The sequence below is a fragment of the Triturus cristatus genome, chromosome 7 (assembly GCF_964204655.1).
Source record: "Triturus cristatus chromosome 7, aTriCri1.1, whole genome shotgun sequence".
In the NCBI taxonomy this organism is placed as follows: domain Eukaryota; kingdom Metazoa; phylum Chordata; class Amphibia; order Caudata; family Salamandridae; genus Triturus; species Triturus cristatus.
The window spans coordinates 1,320,521,110-1,320,545,264 of NC_140590.1; the positions used below are offsets into that span (position 1 = coordinate 1,320,521,110).

At 46.4% G+C, this 24,155-nt stretch overlaps 1 protein-coding gene across 6 annotated transcripts in view; it reads right to left on the minus strand.

Moving 5' to 3' along the window:
* Positions 1-24,155, minus strand: part of RALGAPB (Ral GTPase activating protein non-catalytic subunit beta) — a 2,310,294-nt gene that overhangs the window by 1,799,729 nt on the left and 486,410 nt on the right. For all 6 annotated transcript variants that reach the window (XM_085618929.1, XM_085618931.1, XM_085618928.1 and 3 more), the window contains exon 12: positions 15,457-15,571. In XM_085618929.1, the coding sequence (XP_085475055.1) occupies positions 15,457-15,571 (115 nt within the window). The remainder of the gene's footprint in view (positions 1-15,456; positions 15,572-24,155) is intronic.

Below are 24,155 nucleotides of genomic sequence, written 5' to 3' on the forward strand. Positions count from 1 at the left end.
TTCTCACTCCAAATAACTGATTAATATCCACCACTGAAATTACTTTCATATTTCACCATACTAATTCACCACTAATCCTTTATGGGCTTCCGAAGTAACGTACTTCAACACCCCATCAGGGGTAACAGGCGCTATATAAACACAAATCGTATTTCCTCCTTTATCCTGCTATCATTCCAAATAACTGACTAACCTATTCACCACTTAAAATGTACTTGCATGTTTCACTATACTAATTCAACACTAATCCTCTATGGGTCCCGGAGTAGCATGCTACTCACCGAAAAAGTGCTTAGACGACTCGTCATGGGTAGTAAGCGCTATATAATTGCAATACAATCTAGATTTTTACAAGGTGTTTTATGCCTTTATATGAATTTGTAGTCTCTGGATAGCTCATGTATTTACTAACGTTTTTAATAGTTTGTACTGTGCTTTTATGATTGCCATTGTAAATCAAATAAACGGCGAATTAAATGGGAGGGAGGGAATGGGTAGCTCCCTAACATTCTCAGGAAAAACACTGTCCCTCAACCAAGCATGGCGACGGAGGGCCACCGAAGAAGCCATAGTGCGACCAAGAGCCTCAGAGACATCCAGTGCCGAGCGAAGAATAAACGCGGCCAGCTCCCACCCATCCAACTCATGGTGCCGCCGATCAGCGCAGGCACCCTCCTGAGAATCACAAGACAGAAGGGACTCCGCGGAATCCCACAAGCAGGAAGTGGCTCTGGCCAACACACAAAGGGTGTTGAGCGCCCGCAAGGCAGCACTGGAGGAAGCGAAGACTTTACGCCCCCACAAATCTAACCATCGGCCTCCCGTGAAGGAGGAGACAACACCAAGGGCAAAGGAGGAAAGGCAGTCTTCAGAAGAGGGCCCCTGGCCGAAGGTTGAAACGAAAGGCAGACAGGATCATGCAGAGCAGGACGGTGGCGGTGCAGAAGCGACTGGGGCACTGGGTCCCCCGTGGCAGGACGCCCCCAGGCTCCCAAGAGAGAATTATGAAGCGAATCTTCTAAAGGAAGAAGCAGCTCCCGTCCACCAGAGCCCTGATGGTGAACCTCCAGCAAATGGTCCGGGTGGAAATGGGCAGCCGGGTCGCCCATGCGCAAAATCCCAGCGGCCGTGGGGACAGCCCGGGCGAAGGCAGCACTCGCCTCCGTAGGGCAACGCGGTGGGGAGAGCAATTCTTCCGTGGGAGACGGCTGTAAGCTAAGACGGCCATCCCCCAGCCCAACCGGAGGAAGAAACGGCCAAGCGCGGACAGGAGAAGCTGGACAGACTAGTGGGGAGCCTGAGGCGCCTCAGGGGAAGACTGTGGGCGCGGGGACGGCGAAGAGCCCTCCTTGGAAGACGCCAGGGAAAAAGCCACAACGTGGCGTCCCGTCTCCGGAGAAGAAGATACAAAAAGTTGCCGAACTTCTGGAGAAGAGGGGGTCTCCGAAGACGAAGCGACAACCTGATGCAGGCACGGCGCCATGGAGTCTGCCACAGGCGCCAGCTCGACGTCGACCGGCGCCGAGGGGATGCCGAGACAATCACCACCGACGCAGCGGGGGAACGGGGCGGGGGCGGCTAAAGCCCACCACCAGAAAGGCGCTGACTCTACCTCCGACGAGGCAGCCGCCTGCGCAGAGAGACGAGGGGGACACGCCCCAGCCCCCAGCCAGCCCCAGTGGTGCCGCCAGGGCCGACAGCCACCGACGCCTGAGCGGCGTCAACTTGGCCTAGGAAAAGGCCGCTGCCTGCCCAGAGGACCGAGGAGGACTCGAGGACGAGCCACGAGTCCAGGCAACCTCCCGCGACACCACAGGGACCCCCACGGGGGTTTGCGGCGAAGCAGAGGCGCCGTGGGCTGAAGGAGGGAACCCCGTAGGGCCGCACCCCGATGACACCACACCCCCAAAACCTGGAGCCGAACCTGTAGGCGCCGGAGCGGCCGGCGACTCCGCAGACGGCCCCGCACATGGCGAGGGATCCGTGGACGTCCCAGGAAGGGGAGGAGGAGGAGTCAAGGAGGCCTGCAGGGCCGCAGCATAGGCCTCCATTTGGACTCTGGAAGCCCCTACACCGGAAACGGCAGGTAGGGTGGCTACGCTTGAGGCCGCCCGACCCGCTAAGCACCTGCGCCTGCGCCCCCCACAGGGCAGGGACTGGGCCTCAGGGACAAGCTGCGACACTTTCCAACTGGCGAGCGATGCCCCTGTGGCCTCTGAGGAGGACGATGTCGGAGACCGAAGCAGCGGTTCCTGGACCTTTCCGCGGGGGACGGACGCGGCAACTCTGCCGACCTGGACATGCGGGCCGTAAGGAGCTTCATCGAGCGCTCCCGCCGGGACTTCGGTTTCATCTGCTGACAAGCCTCGCAGTCCGTGGAGTCATTGTGCTCCCCCAAACACCACATGCAAATGGGGTGAGGGTCCGTCGCCGTCATCTGGCATGCGCAAGATGAGCACGTCTTAAAACCCGAAGGCATTCTCACACTGCTCTCAAAAAAGAAACGCAAAGCGTAAAAAGGCGTCCTGAAAACAGGCTAGGGACACGATCCGGATCCACGTGGCACGCGGAAAAGAAGGAAACTGACGCCAGCGCGCCGGGGTGGGGCTTATGTGACCTCGCTGACGTCACGCCCGCGGAAGACGTCAGGGCGGAGTTGCGCGGTGCCGCCCCCCTGGTGCGCAGACATGCTGGCCAAAAAACTTTTCCGGATCCAGTCTCACGCCTGGTGATAATTCTACGTTAAGGAATCTGCGGCTAGTAGTCTCTTTCAGATACAGATTTCTAATAAGCTACTGTTGAACCTCACTCACTCGGAAAAGTCACCTCAAAACGTTTCACCCTTTTCCCTCCACTTTTTGCTGAATTAGTTTTTGTTGGCGATAGGACTCTAGCATTGATTAGCAGTGGTATAGTGCACAAAGTGCTTGTGCTCACTCCCGTAAACATGGTTTGATTATGATATACCTAATTGGCATATTGAATATACTTGTAAGTCCCTTGTAGAGTGACACTTATGCACTACCTGTGGGCCATCACCCGGCCCTATCAGTAACACAAGAAGTGAGCGCATGGACCTCTTCAAATAGGTGGGGTAGTAAACGATGGGAGATACTTTTCTTTTTACCCTCTATTTAGCTTTTTTTCTTCTTTTCTTATTTCACTCCTTTCTGCCGCTCCTCTGTTTTAGGGTTTAGATCTGCTCTCTGATGCTGCAGCGCCGGAACGCCCCTTTGCTGGGGCAGCTGTGCGCTATACAAATCCGAATAACATAACATATATACCAAGATTGAAGGTTCAAATGAGCACGCAGACTTATTTAACCAAAACGCTAAACCGATTTTTACATTTGCATACCTCCGTCTCCAATCTGCCATTAGGGAGCTTTCCCCCACATTCCCAGAGGAGTCTGCCGTGTTAAATGCCCTTCAGGCGCTCCTCACTAAGCCATCAGGCAGGCACCTAGTCACAAGGCTATATAATATAACATAGAGGGACAAACCAGCACAAGAATCACTGGCGCTAGCACGCTGGAATACCTCTCTAGACACCCCGACTGTCATTGGAAGACTGAGACTTCTGTTGGACATGGACGCTGACACCCAACTGCTATCTACGCATAATTCATTAAAGTTTTTTACAACAAATGTATCATACTGATCAGATTGTTTCGATATGGGCTGCGAGCGAATACAAGTTGCACAAGATGTGAGAGCCGAAACTGACTTTCCACTTGGCATGGAGCTGCGGCCCATTTCAAGATTACTGGGTGAAGGTGGTACAGGCTTTGAAAGATATGATTTAAGACCTGGTGACCTGCACCCCTCGCATGGGCCCAATGGCGCTAGTCAAAAACATGCAGCCATCTAACAAGAAGCTCATAGCAACAGAACTATTACTAGCCAAGAGATGTATGGCAATGAACTAGGGTGGACTGACTGACCCAGGGTTCCAGCGATGGGTAACAGATATGATCTACTGTAAGACCAACAATGAGATATACACGGAGGAGCTACCGCTGATGTCCCATCCGAGGGACATATGGGGTCCACTAAAGGCCTATTTGTTAAATAATCCAGGATCTGTATAGATGCTAATGGCATGAATGTGGGAGAAGAAAATGTATTAGACTGTGGAAATAGCCGTTACCTATATCATTTCTGATCAAATGTGTCAGCGCAGAGGACTAAGTGTAGACATGTGGTTTTTTGTAATGTGCTTCATTCGAAAAAGCCAATATAAAAAATAAAGGCCCTTTGTAGAGTGGTATAACATATTCCTAGGGCCTGTAAATTAAATGTAATCAGTGGGCCTGAAACACTTATTGTTCCACGCATTTATGTAGCTGTCTAAAATATGTCCCAAGCCTGCTATTGCAGCCCAAATATAGTGCTACACTGCCATGTCAGCCTGGCATTTAACCCCCTTCTTAAACCTTAAACTCCCATTTTGTTATATATACGAAACCCTTGAAGTAGACCCTAGGTAGTCCATAGGACAGGGTGCTGCAATTATAAGGCTGGTCATATACTTTGAAGTTTTACATGTCCTGGTAGTGAAAAACTCCTAAATATGGGTTTCACTACTGTGAGGCCTACCCCTCCCACACGATAACATTGGTTATTCCTTATTACAATTAATAAGCTGTAACTCTCAATTGGGAGCAGGTTCAAGTTCAAAAAGGCTTTATTCGATTGATTAACAATCATAAAAGCAAACAATTAAAAAGTATATACACAATTCATATATTAAGACAAGTGTTACATAAAAATCCAATCATTAAAAGAAATCAGTTAAATAGACACACTGTTCCTAAGACACAACACTTTTTTCAGGAAAACTTATCCTTAAAACGCTATTCTCATTATCTAGAAATTGTAATGCCAAAAGGGCAGGACGACATTGACTGAGCCCATACTGTTTTAATATGGGTATCAAAAACAGACTCCTTACAGAGGAATAGAGTTTACAAAAAAGAGTAACATGAATCGTGGATTGAGGGGAGATATTGTCACAAGGGCAAAGCTGGAGGTCTCACGACCAGTCATTCATGATGGGAAAAGAGACTAGTCTATGGAAGACCCCCAGCCTAAATCGAGTTAATAAGAACATATCGTAAGCACCGGAAACCAAATTCAAATAGGGTTGGATGTTAAAAGTAGTTAAAACCAGTTGATTGTGCACGACAGTGGGCTTTAAAATCTCAGGTGAAATTGAGAGTATCAAACAGCAAAAGACCCTCTTTTCTTAGTTCCTTCCTGGTTACTGTCATGATGGTAGTAGGATTAGTGAAATACTCTAAATGGCCAAGATCTTTGAAGAAGTTGTAAACGTATCTTAGCCATAGTATCCTCATAGCACTTTCCATTTTTAAGATATCTAAAAGGATATCTCTATTCAATTTGGCCTCTTCTTTCATCCACAGCCTGTGCCATAATAGCACAGGCTCCAGTCTAATTAAATCAGAGATGTAGGGAAGACCTAACTCTGCATGGCAGATGCATGCCGAGGTACCACTCGGGATAGCGAAGATGTATTTTAGGAAGGAGTTTTCTATTAACTGAACAGGGGAGAGGTCAACAAACCCCCAAACCCCACTCCCATAAGCTGCAGCAGAAACACCCTTTGCCTTGTATATTTTAATAAGTTCATCGGGTGGTCTTTTCCCCAGTTTCCTGGCAAAGGTGATAATGGCAGATGTAATACGTATAAATGCCAATTTTTTGCCTGCTACAGCTTGCGCCCAGGTATTATTGTGGGCAAAAAGAATGCCCAAAGTAGCCCCAATCTTTTATCCTGCAACAAACATGTCTCTTTTTGTTTTAAACCCCCTGCCACAGCGCATAATAAAAGTTTTTGAAGAATTTACCCTTAATCCTAAATCTTTCATAAAAAGGGAAAAGCTATACACAGCGCGCTGAAGGCCTACTTGTGTGCGAGACATCTGCACACAGAAGGGCTGGAATTGGGCGGCCGGCTACTTGAGGAAAGTCTTGGTTATCTTTAAGCAAAGCTTCCTCAAGTCCATTTATATACAAATTAAAAAGGAACGGAGCCAGAACACAACCCTGCCTGACTCCGCACCTAATTGGAAAAGCAGCCGAACACTCGCCCTTCAGACCATAACGCACGCGTGCCTTAGCATCACTATAAAAACGTTTAAGAAAATAAATAATGCTTACATCCACCCCCAAGGCTTCCAGTAATTTCCACAATTTAGAGTGGACCACACAATCAAAAGCAGATGTGAGATCCACAAATGCTAAAAATAGGTTCCCTTTCTTGGCCCTCGTGTATTTCCCCACCAGGAAGAAAAGATTCAAACCCTGCTCTACAGTCCCCACACCGGCCCGAAAGCCATATTGCAAGTCCGATAGGATAGAGTTCTCATCGGCCCAATCCTGAAGACGTTCCAGTATGACTCTACCCACTACCTTCGTTGTGGCATCCAACAGGGAGATTGGTCTGTAGCACCCCGAGTCTTGCCTATCCCCCTTTTTGAAGATGGGCACAATTGTGGATTCCACCCAAGTGCATAAGAAATCAGTGCTACAGCTAGCATTAAGCACCTGCACTAGTAGTTGCCCCCATAGAGGAATAATTGACTTTAGGATATCTATGGGGACCCCATCTGGGCCAGGAGCCTTACCACCCTGACTAGCATGTAGAGCCCTCTCTACTTCCTCTAAAGTGAACATTAATTCCTTATAGTGTGGGGAATAATTTGACCCATGAACCACCTGAGCACAATTTTCACTCGTAACAGAGGGTTCATCACCTCAATATACCTGAACAAAGTGCTCAATCCACTGTTACTCAGTTATAGCTCTCTCTATTGTTGGGCCAGGCTCCTTCGATAAAAAAGGTGCCCTAATTGCCTTCCAGAAAGCCGCACTATCCTTAGCTACTGAGGCTGAATGCAGTGCCTCCCATGCCTCCTTCCTCATTGTAATTCTCCTAGCAGGTAGATATGGCATGTTTGGTACCTATGGAATTGTAATGATAAACCCTCTTTAACACCTTGGGTGCTAAGGACATGCTGGACACATCCTCAGCACCAGTGATCAGCTGTTGACCCAAAGAATCAGACTTACACCCTTCCTCTCCAAACCCACAGAGTTCAACTGCAGAGTACCCCAAGGATCATCTCTCAGCCCTACGCTCTTCAACATCTACATGGCCCCCCCTCGCCGCCATCGCCAGACAGCACGGACTCAGCATAGTATCCTATGCCACAGACACCCAGCTCATCCTCTCCCCCACCAAGGACCCCATCACCACCAGACTCAGCTTCCAGAAAGGAATAAAGGACATTGTATCCTGGATAAGCAGCAGCTGCCTAAAGCTCAACTCTGAGAAGACAGAGGTCCCTCATCCTCTAACCCTCCCCATCCGCATGGGACAACACCTGGTGGCCCAACACCCTCGGCAGCACCCTCCACCCCCGCGGACCATGCCAGCAACCGCGGTATCTTACTCAATTCCTCCCTCTCCATGACCCGACAGATCAACGTCATCGCCTCCACCTGTTTCAACACCCTCCACATCCTTCGGAAGACCTTCAAATGGATTCTCCCCCCCCCCCCCCTCCCCGAATCAAGAAAGAACATCACCCACAATCTCATAACCAGCAGACTGGACTACGGAAACACCCTCTACGCATGTATCAACAAATCTCTGCTACGCAAACTCTAGACCATACAGAACACCGCAGCCAGACTAGTCCTCAGCATCCCTCAACATGAACACATCACCCAACACCTGTGAAACCTCCACTGGCTTCCAATCGAGAAGAGAGTAACCTTCAAGATATTCACCCACGCCTACAAATGCCTCCACAACACCGGACCCCAATATCTCAAGGAAAGAATCTCCTTCCAAGTACCCAAGAGAAACCTCGGATACGCTGACCTCGCTGAAAACCCGTGCATCTGCAGAGCAAGAGTGGGTGGAAGAACTTTCTCCTACATCATGGCTAAAACCTGTAACGAGCTCCCAATCGACATCAGACGCACCCCCATGCTGCACATCTTCAGGAAGACCCTCAAGACCTGGCTCTTCGACTGACCAGAGCTGCTCTCCCACCCCCTCTAGCGTCTGGAGACCTTCACGGGTGAGTAGCGCGCTTCAAAATTCCCCGATTGATGTGTCCAGCACGTCCTAGCAACCACCGTGAGGGAAGCACTGGTGCCCCCGTCATCTACCCCCACAGGGATGGCATAGGAACCCCTCCCACAGCAATCCGATATCAGCGCATGCATTTTGCGTCAACGTCATCAACAGCCACTGGAAGCCATAGGCTTCCATGGCATTGGGCGAGCAGGATGTTCAGGTAAGTCCTCTCTAGGGGTGGAGGGTAGATAGAGGAAATTGGCAGCAGGAGAGACAACAGGGGCAATGGAAGTTTTCCCTTTCCTCCTGTGTGTCTCTAAAGTGCAAATCTGCTGGGGGAATCACAGGTGGGACTGCTATCACACAGCAGGAATGCACCACTAGACACAAGGAAGTTGTTTTTTGGTGGCGGGAGTGGTCCCTTAGGCAAGGCTCGCTCCCTGTTTATAAGAGACCCTCTTGTGTGTGTTCCCAGGTGGGGGTGGAAAACCACTAGACACCAGGGATTTGTTTATTTAGGTGTATGGGAAGGGAACAAATTTTGTATATGGTGAACTGGCGTTTGGCTGGTGGTGTGCGTGGACTGGTTTGTGCCTGGCTGTTTGGCTAACATTTGGTTGGTGGTGTCTGAACTGGTTTTTGGCTTGCGTTTGGCTGGTGGCTGGAGTAAGGGCCACTTTGCACTGGGGCACCGCATTTTTGCCTTTTTTTGGTCTTGTGCCTAGAGCCCACAAGACGCAATGTGGCAACATCAATAAAAGGGATAGCTGCAGTTTTTGGGCCTGGGTACGGTGGCCACCCAGCAAAACTTACCAAACCCAGGCATTTTTGAAAACTAGACAGCCAGGTGAGTACAAGGGACACTCAATTACCTTGGGTTCAACTCAATGACCTTGGTTTGATCTGTCCCTGTAGCGGGCACTAGGCCCAGCCACACAACCGGGCAGCTTTTATTGGGATAAGTGGGAGAATGTTGGAAGGTAGGAATTTTGTAGATTCCTGCTGATTCCGGAAGTTTATGTCACAGGAATGCATGGCAAATGTGCAATATTACATTAAGTTTGAGGTTTGGTGGGCATTGTGAGTAAAAACACATTGTGGGACCAACGCGAGGAACGCCACCCTGGAGTCCCCCAGGTATCTAGTTTTCAGAAATGTTTGGGTTTGGCAGGTTTCCCTGGGTGGCTGTCAATCCCTGGATAGAAAACCACTGGTACTCCCGCTGCCAAAATAGATCTTTTTTGTGATGGGGAAATACTGATGTCTTCACATTGTATTTTGGGGCCTTTCCTACTGCGAACACTAGGCCTACCCACACAAGTGAGGGGCCATTTTTATCAGGATACTTGGGCGAATGGTAGGTGGCAGGAAATTAGTTGCTCCCCGCAGAGTCCAGAACTTTTCATCACAGAAATGTGAGAAAAAATGTGTTTTTTTTGTGGTCTACATTTGTAGGGGATTCAGGGTAGAAAAACCTGGGGGAGCCACACAAGTCACCCCACCCTAGATTCTCCTAGTTGTCTAGTTTCCAAAAATGTACAGGTTTGAATAGTTTCCCTTGGTGCTGGCTGAGCGATGTTCCAAAATCCATAGCTTGGCACATTGCAAGGCTGAGTTTTCAGTGGAAAAATGTGATATGTCCATGTTGCGTTTTGGGCCGTTCAAGGTCGTGGGTGCTCAGCCATGCCCAAACAAGTGTAGTACCATTTTTAATGGGAGAGTTGGGGGAGTGGTAGGTGGTAGGACATTCGTTTCTCCCTAATGATTCCAGAACTTACTATCACATAAATGTGAGGAAAATGTGTTTTCTGTGGTCAAAGTTTGAGGTTTGCAAGGGAATTCTGGAAATGAAAACTTGGTGAGTTTCATGCATGTCATTACACTCTGGATTTCCACTGGGGTCTAGTTATAAAACATTTGCAGGTTTGCTAGGTTTCTCTAGGGGTAAGCGGAGCTAAACAAAATCCACAGACCTCCACAATGCAAGAAAGGGTCAGTTTTGAGTGGAAAGTTGTGAGGCATCCACATTGCAGGCACTAGCCCTACCAACACAAGTGAGATTCCATTGACCTGGAGGAATGTTGGGTGATAGGAAATCTGTTGCTCCCCACAGATTCTTGACAAACGTGAAGAAAATGTGTGTTTTTAGCCCAACATTGAGGTTTGCAAGGGCTTCCGTGTAGGAAAACCTGGTGGGACCCACACAAGTCACCCTACCCTGGATTCCCCTAGATGTCTAGTTTTAAAAAATGTACAGGTTTGCTAGCTTACCCTAGGTGCCAGCTGAGCTAGGGCCAAATATCCATAGCTGCCCATATTGAAAAAAGGGTCAGTTTTCAGTTTAAAAAAATGTGTTGTGTTTTGGGCCTTTTCCTGTCGAAGGCGCAAGGTCTACACGCGTGAGTTACCACTTTTATCAGGAGACTTGTGGGAATACAAAATATTAGAACATTGGAATGTTCAGCGCTCTATGATGACAATGGAGTGCTCTGGGCTTCTAATGGCTGGTAGATCTGGTTGGCCTTTAACACTGGAACAGGCCTTTAATGGCAGGTAGAGCCAGCTATGGAGGGCTCTAGGGCTATAGTAGAACATGTTTTTTTACCCATTGTATTTCTCTGCATTTGTGCCATCCAAATGTAAGCTAGTGTATAAGAAAGAAGACATTTTGAAAACATTTGGAGATTTACAAATAACTACTGGTTTTAAACTCTATCTAGTATCTTTTTCAGAAATACATAGGTTTCCTTGATACCCTACACAATGAAGAAACATTGCATGGGGCAGACCGGTTGTTGACTCTGGGTACCTCGGGTTCTTGGAACCCCTGCAAAGCCTATATGTTCCTGCAACCTGAAGGGTCTAGCAGACCTAAATGGTATATTGTTCTTGTAAGAAACTGTTACAAACGGCCATTTATTCTTACTAATTTGTAATATATATATATTTTTTTATCTCAAAAGTTAGTTTCTTTGGAAAAACCTTGAAGAATCTACACAAATGACTGCTTTCTGAATTCAGAATTATGTCTATTTTTCAGAAATCTATAGCTTTCCTGGGTCACCCATGAGTTTCACCTTGATTTCCACCACAAACTGGAAGTAGGTTGAAAGCACAAAAAGTAGGAAAAATGGGCTACGGCTTTGAAAATGCCAAAACAGAGGTAAAAAAAAAAAAAATTGATCTTTTGATTAAGCTCTGCATGTTCCTTAAAGTAAGGAAAAATGTGACTTCATTACAGCAAAACGTTTGTTTGGGCAATTTTTATGTAAATTAACGGACACTTTTTTACAGAACACTTTTTTAAAAATCTTTGCAAAAAAACAAACAAAATGTAACTATATTTTGGCAAATTTTTCAGTACACTTCAGACCCACAGGGACATAAAGGGCTCCCACCATCTTGAACCCACACCTGGACCCAGCCTGAGTGAGTCCTGGATGCCTAAGAGGTTCCCACTAGTCCTGGGCCCTTGGTTGTGGTGCTAAAGGTGTCCACGTGGCCAATTTCCATAACTGAGGACTTAGACAAAAATTGGCCACAAAGTGGTTTGAGAACCAGGAGACGAACCTGCTTGCCAGCATAGGTGCATCGCTGGTGGAATTGACTTTGCGACTTCTCCCACTACATTCTTCTACACAGCAGCAAATCCATTTCAACGGTCCTTCGCCAAAGGGGTAACCGACCTCATAGAAATGTCTTCAGCTACAGCCCTCTGCTCATGAGTTGATCAATTTCTATTTCAGCAACTAAGTCCACACACAGAAATCTTCACCACAACTTCAACACAAGGTCATCCAACGACAAAGCATCCTCCCCAAACACCTTCCTCAGCCTTGCCCAGCTTAACTTTATCTGCTCAGCCATTTTTCTCCAAGATTTTTTTAAAGTCCCAAGGTAAGTGTTGACTGAGCCCGATCCGGTTCTTGTTTCCGGACCGCGATACATCGCGGTCTGCCTTAACTTTTAACTTTGACCCTATCTCACATGACTAGATGTAGGCAGTTGGCGCTTTGATATTTTAGCCACCAGATTTCACTTAAAACTTTAACAATTCATAGTTCCGGTTCTACTGATGGGATTGTTGTCGCTTTGGTGTCAAATGATGTATTAAAATTACTTAATTATTCTAAATTTGTTTGGGATTTATCTTGTGCTGTGTTTTCACTTTTTTATTGTTTGAGTGGAGTGCTGCATAAACGATTTACACATTGCCTCTAAGTTAAGCATGACTGATTTTGTGCCAAGCTACCCAGGGTTAAGCACAGGTTGATTTAGTAACTTTTGTGGTGCACCCTGCAAGGGATTGTGGCTGTTGCTTGACCAAGACTCACACCCGTCGACCAAGAACCCAATTTCTCACAGTTACAATCTTCACTGTTGTCATAAGCATTCATCTGTGTGTGCAGTGTAGTCAGACATTATGCAGACAAACAAAGTTAAATTATCAAATATAAATTGTAGCAAAATAGAACAGAAAACGGGCATTCAGGTGATCCTGTATTTCTTACTGTCTGGTACAAAAGAAAGTAATGGGGTTAATTATTGGAAGATAATGAACCGTTGCTCACAAAGTAGAGTTTTCTAAGGACATTTTAATCCCGCCTTTCCATATCCATTAACTTGTATTCTTATCTTTATTCTTGTCCATTGGAGGAATATAAGTTTGGTGTTTTCCATTCCCCAGGGGCTTATTACCCTCCCATTTGTTGTCTCCTTGTAGTTATGTTCACAACCTTGGATCTCATGCACAAAGAGTTTCAACATGCCCAATCCCTCGGATTCAGTAAATCAGAGGGCTTATGATTGCTTAAAACCCTTTTTCAAATGTACTAAACCTGTTTAGGGATCCAGAAAAGATTTTCCGAATTGCTTAGAGTTTCAAAATGATTTCAGAATGGCTATTTGGAAGGGGGAAATTTTGGGCACCCATTCCAAATAGCGATCTGATCTTTATGAATCAATGTTTTGCGACCGCAATGCAGTCTCAAAACATTTAACAGTTTAATTCCCAAGTTGGGGTGTGAATGATTCTCAAATGGAAAAGGGTCCTTTTTCGTTTTATGAATCTAGAAAAACAATTCAGGTAAAGTTGGCAGTAGTCCACAGGACCACTGTCAACTGTTAGAGAAACTTTTTGTTTGAAAATGGAAACGTATTTTAAATGCAATCCCATTTCCTTTAATAAAAATGGGCTACATTTGACAAGAAAAGTTCTCTTTACTTAATCAAAATCACAGACATGGAGGTCTACTGAGATACCATCCCTGTGATAGTTGCCAATGACAGTAGGTTGCAAATTGCGACCTCTCTAATGAATATTCATTAGGCAGGTCATTCTGTGACAACCTGTGATTCTATGTTTTGTGAACCAACCTATTTGTACATAAGTTGTTTCGCAAAATCATAACTGAGTCACAAAAAGAGTGTGCAATTTGTAACTACGTTTGGTGATACCAATTCTTTGTACAAGGCCTCTTGTCTCTAAAGTGGACAAGAACTTGAGGGATTGGACAACCTGGAGCTTGTTCTTTAACTCATCAGATCCTGTCTATCACTCGTCCTCACCCGTTTCATAGAAGGCTCTCTTGTTACCATCCATTCCTACATGTATTCAATCTTATGGTTTAATCGACGTCTGAGGGGTTGAAGCCAATGGATGGTTATTCTGTGATTTGCCTGGATCAGCCTAAGTGTGACAAATTTGTGTCTAGTTTTCCTTTCTTTTGGTATGAAGACTATACTCAGTATTAACTGTTTCATTTTAGGGATGGATAGTCCTTGTCGTGAATAGTCTATTTATCACTTCTTCCCAGATATCTCTAATTTTTGTGCACAAACAGGTCAAGAGGGCAAACCTTGCCTCTATATCCTAGCCTCTAAGGTACTTCATAGAACGTTCTGGGTGTATCCAATTTGGTTTACCAGTGTCATTTCTGTGGAGCTAGCTAAATCTAAATCTAGCGTTGTTTAATACCGTTTTAACTTGGGGGCAGGACTTTTCTTCCATCTGTGGGTCTGGACCATCACTCTATCATTTCTCTCTAGTTATTATGAATGTTTTCATCTTATCTATTTTCAGGGCCTTCTATAATTATGAGATTGGATACCCAAATCATATTAATGTCAGCATCTGTGTCATTTAAGTTGTTTCTATGCCTCTAGGAATGTGGTCCTGAAATCATGGGCAGCTTGCCTTAGACACACATTTTTCAGATATTTTTCCTTCTTCAGTAAAGAGTAACACTTTAAAATGGGGGGTACTGGCAATGATGCTTACAGTCTTCTCATGGTCCTGTACCACTACCAGAGCGAGGGTGCACTCTCAAATTTAAGGTGTGACTCTCTCGAAGAAGGATGCTTGTTTACGGTTCAGGCAGGACCTGGCTTGGCAGTTCGGACTGGACTATTCCCATGAGGCACAGGGTCAAGACTGATTTGTATATGGCCAGGTCTAAACTGGGGTAGCATGGTGAGCAAAAGAATGATGGATTTAACTCAGTTCTCTTCACTGTGGGTGAATGTTTTGATTTGTTCTGTATTCCGTCCATCAATTGTGTGTCTTTTGCTCTCTCTTGAAGGAGGACAAACATCCTGAAGCACATTTGCGTCTAGAGATACCCAACATTTGCTGCATCAATAATGGGGAACATTAGAGACTTAACTTAGGTGAGTGTTACCATGCACCAAATGCATCTGGGTGAATTATTTATTTATAAAGCTTTATATAGCGCAAACATGACCCACGGGGGTATCAGAGCGCTTTACAGAATACAGTTGTTGCGCCATACAGTAGAAAAGAGGTATAAAAGGAGTATATGGGTATTATGTGCTGGTATGCCAGGCAGTGTTCTCTCTCCTTCCTTTTGGACTTGAAAAACCACTCATGGTGGAATATTAGAAGGATTCCCTGAATCCCATGCAGCTCAGAAGGATCAGACAAAGAGCTATGTACAGATGCTCTTTGGCACAATCCTAGCGACAGAGAGCAAAAAGATAATTAAGTTGGACTAAGAAAGATGGCGTCCCCTTGAACAATCAATTTCCATCCTGAAGAGGATTCACCGGTTCCGGGTTAAAGAAAGAATTATGGAGGTTGCAGGACAGAAGAGTAAAATAACCTTTGCGGGGCCGTGATTGGCCGTGTTCCAGGACCTAAAGAAGATGATGCTACAAAAGAGAAGGATCTTCTGTGAGGTGACTGAAAGTAGTATACAGATGGGGGCGGGAGAGGGGACCTGTTCAGACGGAGCCTCATATTAAAGTCAACAATTTTATTTTCAACATGGTCTCTGAGCCCCTACAAAGATAAGCTTAATGCATATGGCGACATGTGTAATTTACCTCGGATTTCACTGTTCCAAAATGATGAGGCAACGGCAACAAGGACAGCAAAATGTGTATGGAAGATCTTCTCAGTTCAGTAGGATTAACATAAGTTTTAAACTTCGAGAGTTCCCTGAAATTAAAAGAAACAAAACAAATAACTTTTGCAGAGTTAAATATGTGTATTTATAAAAATTATAAACTTAGTTTACCCTCATACTGACCCGTTAAGTGTCAATATTTTTTAAAAAGGAAGCTGAGCTAAAGTATAAATTTCCAACTCTTAAATTAGCTTCAGAAACAAATGTCAATCTAGATCAGGTGAAACAACAAAGTAAAAGATTTGACTGAGCATGTACTTCGAGTGGAATCTAGATAAAATGTTTAAAACGGAGTTCTTCAAAAACACCTTGTTGAGCAATGTAATACTTGGACCACACTCACTGCATAGATTGAGAAAAGGACCTTACTGACCACCGTTCACACCACACACTGGTCTCTGCTTCTCAAAGAACGCTTTAGGGAAGCATTCCAATCTCAACTGTGCCCATCTACAAGAAGACCTGCTTCTAGAAGTCAGAATTCAGAAACAAGCTAGAGACAGACTGAAGAATGTTTACTTAGGTATCCAAATAAGATTTGTCAAACCCAACTAACTGTGCTTGGACAATGCTTCCTGTTTGTCACTAATTTCTAGTCCGATGCTTTTCAAATTGCGCCAGAATTGGCCAAGTATAGGAAGGTAGGATCCTTCTAGCATGGTTACCCCCACTTTTTGCTTGGTGTCAGTGTATTTTTGACTAGTCTGACTGGGATCCTGCGAACCAGGACCCCAGTCTGTGCTTCTTTCCTAAACTGGACATGGTGAGTACTTAGGTTCGCTCTAGATTGGCTACTGGTGTACTTCTTTACGACCCTAGTATATGGTACTAAGGTACCCATGGCATAGGTATACAAGGGGTCTCCCACTGGCTGAAGCATGTATTATGCCACCCATGAGAGATCACTCAAACTGTTACTACAGGCCTGCCATTGCTGCCTGTGTAAGATGGTGCTAGCACCACTTACAACCGATATGTTTCCTTATATATGAGGTCACTGCACTTAAAACCTATAAAGTCACCCCTAAGGCAGGCCTTTCAATCCTGAAGGCAGGGTGCTCGGTTCGAAGTGTGAGGGTGCCGCTGCATGAGCAGGACACGCCTACAATCCACTAAGTCCATTCTCCTGGGTTGTAAGTGCATCAGCCATTACGATATAGAGTGGCCATGCATCATTACGCGATGACCATCTCCAAACTGGCTGTAAAGTACCCTGTCAAGTTTGGTATCAAACATGTTGATGATTCCATGCATAGTAAAGCTCCTCCGGGAGGCCCTCAGCGCTCCCAGTACCAGTTTTCTAGGCCCAGACAGCAAACTATGGCTGCTGCCAGAGGCACAATTCTGCCCACCTGCTGCTGAGCCAGGCTCGAGCAGGGGAAGGCAGGACAATAGGTATTGGGACAGGGTGGGGGTGCTTGCCGGCGCCACGAAGACTGCTTGAAGGGCACATTTGGTGCTCTCCTAGCATACTTCAGTTCAAACCTGTGCAGGGAGCCGTTGGCTCCTGTTCTGGTGCAAAACTGGACAAAGGACATGGGAGTATCCTCCCCACTGTTTAGCCCCTCCACTGGGAGGGACCCCTGAATCATTCCAACCCTTTCCTTATGGTACTTAAGGGCTTACCTGTGGGTGGTTCCTTAGATTCGTCGTGGGACAAGATTACATTTTAACACCACTTCAACTTCGACCATCTGGGCACTCTGGACATCGCTTTTGGGAAGACTCCTGCTGCTCCTGGTTTTGTCGTCCTGCAAGTCTGCTGCAACGTCTGTGCCTGTGCTCCATCAGGTTCTTCAAAAGGCCTGTGGACATTCAAGACACCTGAGAAATCGCCCTTGGAGTGAAGGAGTCACTTCCCTGCATCTGCAAGCACCACAACAAAGCTGACCGGACTGGTGTTCCTGAGCTCCTATGGACTCCGAAAGGTTCAGCCCTCGAGGCCGGCACTGTCTTCCTAGCAAGTTGGAGGCCAGTATCCCTTGTCGGAACCGCTGGAGCAGTACCCCATGTGCACTGCGTCGACTTGCTGTTTCCAAGACTTGTTGACACACTACTCCAGAGATCTTCTGGCTCCAAGAAGCTCCAGCCTCAAGCATCCTCTATAACCAAGATCTTTGCCTGCACCGCATCCTTTGCACAGTGGGCCTTTATCCTTTGGTGAGCTGCTCGAGGTCCTCTTGCGACTCCTGTGCCTTCAGCTTGTGGGTCCTCTAGAGGGTCTTCTTTGATTCCCGTGGGATCCCCTGCTTGCTCAGAGCCTGCTCTGACTTACCTGCCTGTGGTGAGTCACTTGGACCCTGCTGGTCCTGACACAGCACCTTTTCCGTACATTGCGTCTCTTGGTGCAGCCAAGGCTTCTTGGTGCCCCTGGCGGCCACTGACCCCTTAGCAAAACATCCAACATGGGACAGCTCATTAACGGCTCCTGGTCTTCCTCAGTGTCGCCTGATCCATGCAGCTGCAACTTCCAAGTGCACCGTCAACTCTCCTGCATTCCCGATATTGGTGGGCATTCGTCTTCCTTCCTCCTGGTCACTCATAGAACCCGTCCCCTCTGCTTGCAGGTACCTTTCATCTTGAATCCATCTTTGGATTCCACCAGACACTTTCACCTTCCTCGCCAGGAGCATCTTCCTGAAGTTCTCCATTGTGGGTAGGGCGGTTTGACATCACTTCACACCTATGCACCTGGCTTACCTGTTGCAGGTATCCTGGTTACTGAGGTATTCACAGGTGTAGTGACTCTCCAACCGTCCATCTTCCACTGGGTTTCTTCAAAGAAGGATCCTTCTTTAAAATTGCAACCGCAACTTACCCATAAACTTCCATTGAGTACGCAGTTGTGTTCCCACTCTGCACATAACCTCTGTGGGGTTCCTAGATACTCGGATGTTGCACGTTGTTGTCTTGGAAGAGTCTTCGAGATCTCACGAGATAGGTGACTCCTCCCCTGGACTACAGTGCGCATGGACAGCTCCTCCATCGTCAGATTGTTTTTTCGCCATTGTGGCAAAGATGGAAGATAGTAATAGAAAGAAAAGGTGTCCATGTAAATGTATCTAAGTAAGATAGTACTGCAACTATGCTCGGCACCATGGAGGAGGGTGGGCATGTGACTGCAGCAGCTCTACATGCCAAGAACAGATGCATACTGGTAAGTAGCATTTACCGTTTGAGGCATATGAGCTGCTGCAGTCACATTATTGCATAGTCTGTATAGCAGTTCCTCCTCTAGTGGTGGTTACCGGTGGCAGTTGCAGTAGTTTGGAAAAGTGTTTTAAGGACAGCCTGACCTACAGAAGCTTGTTGTTTGGCTTGCACATCAACACAATAGTGTTTAGTGAAGGTATGTATGGTAGACCATGTAGCTGCCTTACAAATGTGTACTAAGGGGATATTCCCTAGAAAAGCCATGGATGCCCCCATTTTGTGCGTGGAATGTGCTCTTGGGGGAATAGTTAATGTGCGTTCAGCTTTTTGGTAACATATTTGAATGCACTTAACTATCCATCTGGCTATCCCTGCCTTTGAAATAGGGCTACCCTTATGAGGTTGACAGAAAGACACAAACAATTGTTTTGTCTTCCTAAATGGTTTAGTTCTGTCTATGTAGTAGAGTAGAGCCCTTCTGACATCCAGTGTGTGGAGTGCTCTTTCAGCTACTGACTGTGGTTTTTGAAAAAAGACAGGCAACTCAATTGATTGGTTAATGTGAAAACTAGTTATGACCTTTGGTAGGAATTTAGGGTTGGTTCTGAGAACTACCTTATTTTGATGTATTTGCATGAAAGGTTCTTGAGTTGTCAGTGCCTGCAATTCACTTACTCTTCTCAGTGAAGTGATCGCTATTAGAAATGCCACCTTCCATGTTAGGAACTGTAATTCGCAAGAATGTAGAGGCTCAAAGGGTGGACCCATAAGTCTAGTAAGTACAATGTTAAGATTCCAGACTGGGGAAGGTGGAGCTCTTGGAGGGATTACTCTTTTGAGCCCTTCCATAAATGCCTTAATGGGTGGTATTCGGAAAAGAGACACGTGTTGTCTGTTTTGGAGATATGCTGCAATAGCAGCTAGGTGTAATCTTATAGATGAATATGCTAGATTACATCTTTGTAAGTGTAGCAGATAAATTATGTTTTGGACAGAAGCGTCTAGTGGATTGATTTGATTATTTTGGCAGTAAATAACAAATCTTTTCCATTTGTTTGCGTAACAGGCTCTGGTAGTGGGACGTCTTGCCTCTTTGATGATATTCATACAATCAGGAGGCAGGTTAAGGTATCCGAACTCTAAGACCTCAGGAGCCAGATTGCTAGGTTCATTTGATTGGGGTCTGGGTGTTGTATCTCTCCATGGTTCTGTGGGAGTTGTTTTGGAGAGAGGTGTAGTCTTTGATGAGGGACTACCGAGAGTTCTAGGAGTGTTGTGTACCATGGTTGTCGTGCCCATGTGGGAGCAACTAGGATCATCGTAAGTGTTTGTTGCTTTAGTTTGCGTACCACTAATGGAATGAGTGGGGTTGGCGGAAAAGCGTATGCAAATCTGCCTGACCAGTTCATCCATATCGCATTGCCCTTCGACTGCGGGTGTGGGAACCTGGCGGCGAAGGATGGGCATTTTGCGTTTTCCTTTGTGGTGAACAGATCTATGTCTGGGTGTCCCCATGCTTGAAAGAATGGGAGTAGGGCTTCTGGGTGAATTTCCCATTCGTGGATCTGTTGACTGTGTCTGCTCAATAGGTCTGCAATCTGTTGTTTATTCCTGGGAGATGTTCTGCTAGAAGATGGATGTTTTGTGGAATGGCCCATCTCCATATCCTTTGCGCTAGTTGTGATAGCTGCAGAGTGTGTGTCCCCCCCCCCCCTGTTTCTGTATATAGAACATTGCTGTCATATTGTCCGTCCGGACTAGGACAGTCTTGTTGGCTATGTGTTTTTGAAAAGCCTTCATTGCTTGAAAGATTGCCAGTAATTCTAGGTAGTTTATGTGGTGTACTTTTTGTTGCGGTGTCCATAGACCTTGCACTGTATGTTGAAGTAGATGGGCTCCCCACCCTGTGAGTGATGCGTCCGTTGTCAACACCACCTGTGGAACTGGCTCTTGGAACAGTCGTCCTTTTGAAAGGTTTTGTGTGTTCCACCACTGCAGAGAGCGATGGGTACGACTGTCTACCAACACTAGGTCCTTTAGTTTCCCTTGAGCCTGGTTCCATTGTGTTGCTAGGCATTCTTGTATGGGACGCATTTGTAGCCGAGCATGTGGGACTATGAATATGCAAGATGCCATCATGCCTATGAGTTGCATAAACACTCTTGCTGTCAAAAGAGTTTGAGGTTGGAATTTTAGGATCATTGCTTGAATGTTCTGTATCCTGGCTGGAGCTGGGTAAGCCTTTGCTACTGTGGAGTCTATAGTTGCTCCCAGATACTGCTGTATATGGGAGGGTTGTAGATGGGATTTTGGGTAGTTGAGGGAAAATCCCAGATTGTGTAATAGATGGATTGTGGTCACAGTGTGCTGCAGGCATTGGTGATGTGATTTGGCTTTTATCAGCCAATCGTCTAGGTATGGAAACACATGAATATGTTGTCTCCTTAGATGCGCTGCCACTACTGCTAAGCATTTTGTGAACACCCTTGGTGCTGTTGTTACCCCGAAGGGTAGGACTTTGAATTGGTAGTGCTGTCCCTGCACTACAAATCGGAGGTATTTCCTGTGTGTGGGATGAATAGGTATGTGAAAATATGCATCTTTTAGATCTAGCGTGGTGAGAAAATCGCCTTGCTGTAGTAGTGGTAGTACTTGTTGGAGTGTGATCATGTGAAAATGATCGGAGTGTATATATTGGTTGAGGGGACGAAGGTCGAGAATGGGCCTGAGGGAGCCGTCTTTTTGGGGGATTAGGAAATAGAGAGAGTAAACTCCCTTCCCTTGCTGCTGCAGGGGAACTGGTTCTATAGCGTGCTTTTGTAGCATTGCTAAGACCTCCTGTTTTAATAGTATGGTATGTTCCTCTGACATTGGTCTGTGTTTGGGTGGTATGTTGGGTGGGGTAGATGTAAGTTCTAGACAGTAACCAGAATGGATAATTTGCTTCACCCACCTGTCTGTTGTGATGAATTCCCAGACAGGTAGGAACTGTGATAATCTGCCTCCGACTGGTGTTAAGTGGTCTGGAGGCAGGTGTAAGAGGTCACTGTTTAGGAGTGGTGGAGGTACGGTTGTTGTAGTTACCTCTACCTCTGCCTTTAGTATTGTTTCCTCTATATCCTCCTCTGCCTCTGTGAAATGTGTTTTGAGAGGTAGTTTGGAAAGGTTGAGAGGTTTGTGTATTATTCCCTCTCCCTGTACTTCTATAGGAGGATCTACGAAAGGAACGTTTGGATTGATAAAACTGTATTGCACCCATAGATTTAGCGGTGTCAGTATCCATTTTCATTTTGTCTAATAGGACATCTGTTTCAGGCCCGAACAGGAAATCTTGGTTAAGGGGTTGATTGAGAATAGTGGCTTGCACCTCAGGTTTGAAACCTGATATGCGAAGCCATGCGTGTCTCCTTAACATCACGCTTGTATTGACTGTTCTAGAGGCTGTGTCAGCTGCATCTAGAGCACACTTTATTGAGGCATTAGTGATGAACTTTCCTTCTTGGATAAGGTCATTTGCCTGTTTATATGGGTCAGGGAGATGTTGGAGCAGCTCCTCTAATTTATCGTAGTGTGCCCTGTCATATCTAGCTAACAATGCTTGTGTGTTACCTATTCTCCAGGTGTTGGCTGCTTGTGAAGCCACCATTTTCCCAGATGCCTCCAGTAGTTTGGACTCTTTCTGGTGATGCAGCATCGCCAGTGGTTTGAGAGTTAGCCCTTTTTCGTGCATTGGCGACTACTAGAGAGTCCAGCTGTAGTTGACCCTTGATGTATGTAGGGTCGGAGGGTGCTGCTCTATATTTCTTTTCCAGTCTAGGGTTGAGTATTCTAGCCCTAATGAGGTCTTTGAATATTTCTGGTGTATATTTTAAAACCCCTTTGAGCATGGGTAGTGTGCGTACACTTCTTTCTGTGGTTGGGAAGGTGTCCAACAAGAAATCCTCTTCCATAGGGTCAGCATGCATATCTAGCCCGTGGAAACTAGCAGCCCTGTCTACTAACTGATGGAATGCAATGGTGTCATCAGGAGGGGATGGTTTTGAAGGATATGGTGTGGGGTCTAGAAGAGGTGTGTTATTGTCTGGTGAATATGGGTCTCCCCATGTGTCCAAGTTGGGATTAATGTCATCAGGATCTTCATAAGGGTCTTGTGGATCATTATTTATGTCCTCATCTGGTTCCCCATCAGGCTGTGGAGGCATGGGGGGTGTGTATGGCACAAAAGGCAGAATAGGAGAAAGAGGAGGAGTAACAGGCCTAATAGGAGAAGTAGCAATGTCCTTCCTTTTTGGAGGAATAGGAGAGGGTAAGGCAGGAGGAATTTTCCTCTTGTGGAGCACCACATGACCTGTGTTAGGGTCTATGACGATTCTTTTCTGTTTTGGATCGACAGGATCAGGATAAAACAGCTCCTCCTCTGTATTTGGTGGTTTCGGCACCGAAGATTTTTGGTGTTTCTTACTGGGAGTCGATGGATTTGTAGGCTTCGGCTTGTTTGGCTCGGGAACCTTGTTTTTGTTCGGTTCGGGAGCTTTATTGACTTAGACGTCCTTTCTCGGATCGACCGTTTTCTTGGGTTCGATCTGTTTTTTAGGCTCGGTGACCTTTTTAGAGTCGTTAGTCTTTTTCGGGTTTATATTTTTCTTGGGATCGACCGTTTTCGGCGCCGGATGCTTCGACTCGACGTTTTTGGGAACGGTCGAGTCTCTCGGAGCCGGAGCCGGAGTTGGTGCCGTATGTGTTTTTCTCGGCGCCGAAGGCATTTTTGGTGTAGGGCGATACGGTTTGCTCGGTCCCGAGCTACCGGAAGGCTTTTCTGTTATCTTCGGAGCCGGGCCCGAAGGTGGGGCTTCCGAAGGGATGTTTCGATCGTGACGAAGGCCTTGTGGCGATGTCTTGACCGGAGCCTTATGTGGGGTGATTGGGACAGGGGCATCGGTACTCACGTGCTGCCCCACTGGGATTGGGTCATCTGAGTCAGGTTCTTCGACTGTGACGAGCTGTAGGTCGTCCGAGTCCTCGGCATCCGAGGGGTCGAAGATATCGTCCGGTGCCGGTGCTGCTGCTTGTCGATGCATCGCTTGTCGATAGGCCCTCCGGTTCCGGATTGTCTTTTTGGAACGGAAGAGTGCGCAGGCTGAGCAGTCTTCTTCTTTATGCTCCGGAGATAGACATCTGTTGCACACCGGGTGATGATCCGTGTGTGGGTATTTAGCACCGCACTGGGGGCATTTTTTGAAGGGGGTCCTTTCCATAGGCCCGAGGCCCGCGTGGCGTCGATAGGCCCGGAGGCCTGCGTCGATGAAAATATGAGAAATAAAGTCCTGTAAAGTTGTAGGGTATCGACCGGAGAGCAATCCCGTCGAGATACTTTTGATTTGCTGTGAATTAGTTGAAAACTTCGGAGTCGAAGTTGGCGTCGCAGAAGTACATCCGAACCTGATGGCGGAAAAAAAACAATCG